Below are 3,299 nucleotides of genomic sequence, written 5' to 3'. Positions count from 1 at the left end.
GTCCATAAATTATATTGTTTTCAGAGAACATTTGGAGACTGGGAACTTTGGGAAATAACCAGTCAAACATATCAGACCATAATGTTTCAACATACAGGCATTGAAAGAATAAATATTCTGTTGTTTCAGCAGCATCACAAAAAAAACACAATTATTTGTTTCAACACCAAATCTCTGATGAACAAAATAATTAGATGGATATATTCCATTTAAAGTTTTAAAGYGGATTTCTTTGGCTCTTGGTGCAATTGGAAATTTGAGGTATTTAGTACGTAATTTATTGATTGATTGTGGTGGAAAATTTTATCTATAAGTTTTTTTTTTAACAGGCAAATCCAACTGAGATCGCAGATCTTTGTTTGCAAGGGCAGCCTGGGCCTGAAGGCAACCTAATGCACATAATTTTGTGTCATTTTTGTATCATTACACAGGCTGWAATTGCGAGTTGTTTTGTTGTAAAGACAACTTTCACATCAGCCCAGCAGGCGGTTACTGATCCTGCTGATAAACTTTATCGGTCCTGAATGATACAGAAGGGGAAAAAATGTAAAAAGAATCAAAAGTGAGAAAATGGAGCTAAATAGTTGGTGAGTTTAGCGTCGTWTTGATTTTTCTCCACTAATGGGGGTTGGGCTTACTTCACTTCCGTTTCCTCTTCGTCACGCAGCCAATCAGAATCGATTGGGTTTACAAAGCAGAGAAATGAACCCGCTGGTACCAGATAACGCAAAGAATCGTTCTTTCTGCTTCTCGTAAAACCGTCTGAACGSACCGGATTTCACCTCCGGGTCAGAMCAACATGAGCCAGCTGCGGATGTTCGCCTCCACAGTGTGTTTACAAATTGCGCAGATCTCGKTAGCTAACGTTAGCCGCTGTCTGTGGTCCGCCTCGGCTGCATCCCTGAAGGAACAGGCTGTTTGAATAAGCTAAAGGTAAAAACTGCAAATCCTCTTTTAATTCATACCTGCTCACATCGGTGCTGTGAACTGGTTCGGTGTGCAGAGTTAGTGATGGTGGGGCAAGAAAAGCAACTGATGCGAGGTTCCTTTTTGCTAACTTRCAGTTTTTAAAGGCAACATTAACACCAGATGGTCTAAAAAATATTGATATGAAAGCATGAAAATGAAGATTAGGATTTGTCTTTATTTTTGTCTTTTTTAKTCATGCTTTAAAAAATTTGTTGCATTTTCTATTATTATAAAATAGAATGTGTTTTATTGCTGTTAATATTTTTTATTTGATAYATTTGCACATGCAAACAGTATAAAAACCACAAGACAAATTAATAAGCAGCTGTGCAGGAGAGGTTAAGAAGACCCTAGATTCTTATCCAACCAGTCATGCAAGAATAAAATAAAGTCAAATAAGAAGTACATGCCATTTGCTATTAACAACATTTTTAAACCTTACATTCATTGTGTTTCTCCCCAGACTCTGCACCATGAATCTTTTCCGCCTGGTGTGCCGCCATAAGACAGCTCTGGTCATTGGCACTGTGTGCAGTTTTGCAGCGGTCCTTGTCTTCTTGGCCAAATGTACATCCGAAACCCTGAAACAGGGTCACCAGGAYCCTCCGGGCTTAGCCCCCCACACCAAGGATTTGCACTTCCGTCCAGACCARCAGCATCCCGTCCCCGTGCCCAAAGAGTTGTCGGCTTTTCTCGTGGTCCTCATCACAACGGGACCCAAGTACACCGAACGCAGGAGCATCATCCGCAGCACCTGGCTCGCCAAGCGGGACTCGGATGTTCTGGCCCTGTTTGTGGTTGGAACTCAAGGTCTCCCCAGCGAGGACCTTCAAAACTTGAACACGGAGCAAGGGCGACACAAGGACTTGCTCTTACTGCCTGATTTGAGAGATTCTTACGAGAACTTGACACTGAAGCTGCTACATATGTACTCCTGGCTGGACCAGAATGTGGACTTCAAGTTTGTCTTCAAAGCGGACGATGACACGTTTGTTCGCTTGGACCTCCTCAAGGAGGAGCTGAAGGGGAAGGAGCCCAGCAGGTTGTACTGGGGCTTCTTCTCGGGAAGAGGCCGTGTAAAAACCGCCGGCAAGTGGCGCGAAAGCTCCTGGGAACTCTGCGACTACTACCTGCCRTACGCGCTAGGCGGCGGCTACGTCCTCTCGGCCGACCTGGTGCGCTACGTGCATCTGAACGCGGGCTACTTCAAGACGTGGCAGAGCGAGGACGTGTCCCTAGGTGCCTGGCTGGCACCGGTGGATGTCCGGCGGACGCACGACCCTCGCTTCGACACGGAGTACAAATCGCGTGGCTGCAACAACAAGTACTTGGTGACGCACAAGCAGAGCCTGGAGGACATGTTGGAGAAGCACCAGACTCTGCAGCGTGACGGCAGGCTCTGTAAGGAGGAGGTCAAGCTGCGGTTGTCTTATATTTATGACTGGAGTGTACCGCCATCTCAGTGCTGCCAAAGAAAAGATGGGATTCCATAACTGCTGTCTTTGCCACAAAGGTCCATCTTGTTTTAGGATTAGATGCATTTCCATTCAAGTCAGTGAGATTTTTCTTTGAGTCCATACCTTTGCCTCTTTGTACGCCACCTAGCACTTAGCGGGTACCAATTTGTACTCTTGCTTACCATTGGGTAGTCATGTATTTTTGTGTGAGTCAGTGAAGGCTGAGCTTCGAGCCAAAGGTCAGAGGTGAAGGTTAGGTTTGGACGTCGGTGCTAGGTCATGGTTAGGGGCTTCAGATTGTGTAAATCGCCCTTAACCTATAAACTAAAGAAGGTACTAAAGTAATACTCCAGCGTATTAGATATCAACTTGACAGGCCAAGGCAATTTTCCCATGGAAGAGGGTATTGTGTTGTATCAACAAAATTATGGGTTTGTATTTACCAAAATTGCCAAATTCCACCAAATTTGCATTCGTTCCAATGGTTCCCAAACTTTTCAGCTTTTGACCCACAAAAGAACAGCAGAGACTTGTGCCCCCAACTCTTTCTGTGTTATAAACATGGGATCAGGTCAAATAGTAACAATATTAATTATACTAGTAACTATCCCCACTCTTTTGTATCAACTAAGGCAAGAAATTGTTGCTCAAAATCATTTTTAAATGTAATTTATTCAGAAACTCTTTTCAAGACCCTAACGATGCTTCAGGAGTGGACCCCACTGTGAGTCCCAACCCCGACTTTGGGAATAACTGCATTAGATCATCTAAAGTTGCGTAACATCAGAGCAGAAACTGTGGGATAAATCTTGTGCCAGCAGGAATTGAATTAGTATTGCTCAGATTGAATCTGAATGTGCATTATTTGAAATT

The 3,299-nt window shown here is 43.8% G+C and overlaps 1 protein-coding gene across 1 annotated transcript; it reads left to right on the top strand.

Annotated features, from left to right (window-relative positions):
• Positions 1-680: 680 nt before the first annotated feature.
• On the top strand, positions 681-3,299 carry b3galt6 (UDP-Gal:betaGal beta 1,3-galactosyltransferase polypeptide 6). The gene is made up of 2 exons (XM_014002118.1): positions 681-933; positions 1,433-3,299. Exon 2 carries the CDS (start codon positions 1,443-1,445, stop codon positions 2,460-2,462), a length of 1,020 nt encoding a protein of 339 aa, XP_013857572.1. The 5' UTR covers positions 681-933; positions 1,433-1,442; the 3' UTR covers positions 2,463-3,299.

The sequence above is a fragment of the Austrofundulus limnaeus genome, unplaced genomic scaffold, assembly GCF_001266775.1.
Source record: "Austrofundulus limnaeus strain Quisiro unplaced genomic scaffold, Austrofundulus_limnaeus-1.0 Scaffold11, whole genome shotgun sequence".
NCBI classification, from domain to species: Eukaryota; Metazoa; Chordata; class Actinopteri; order Cyprinodontiformes; family Rivulidae; genus Austrofundulus; species Austrofundulus limnaeus.
This window is presented reverse-complemented; position numbering and strand designations above follow the sequence as displayed.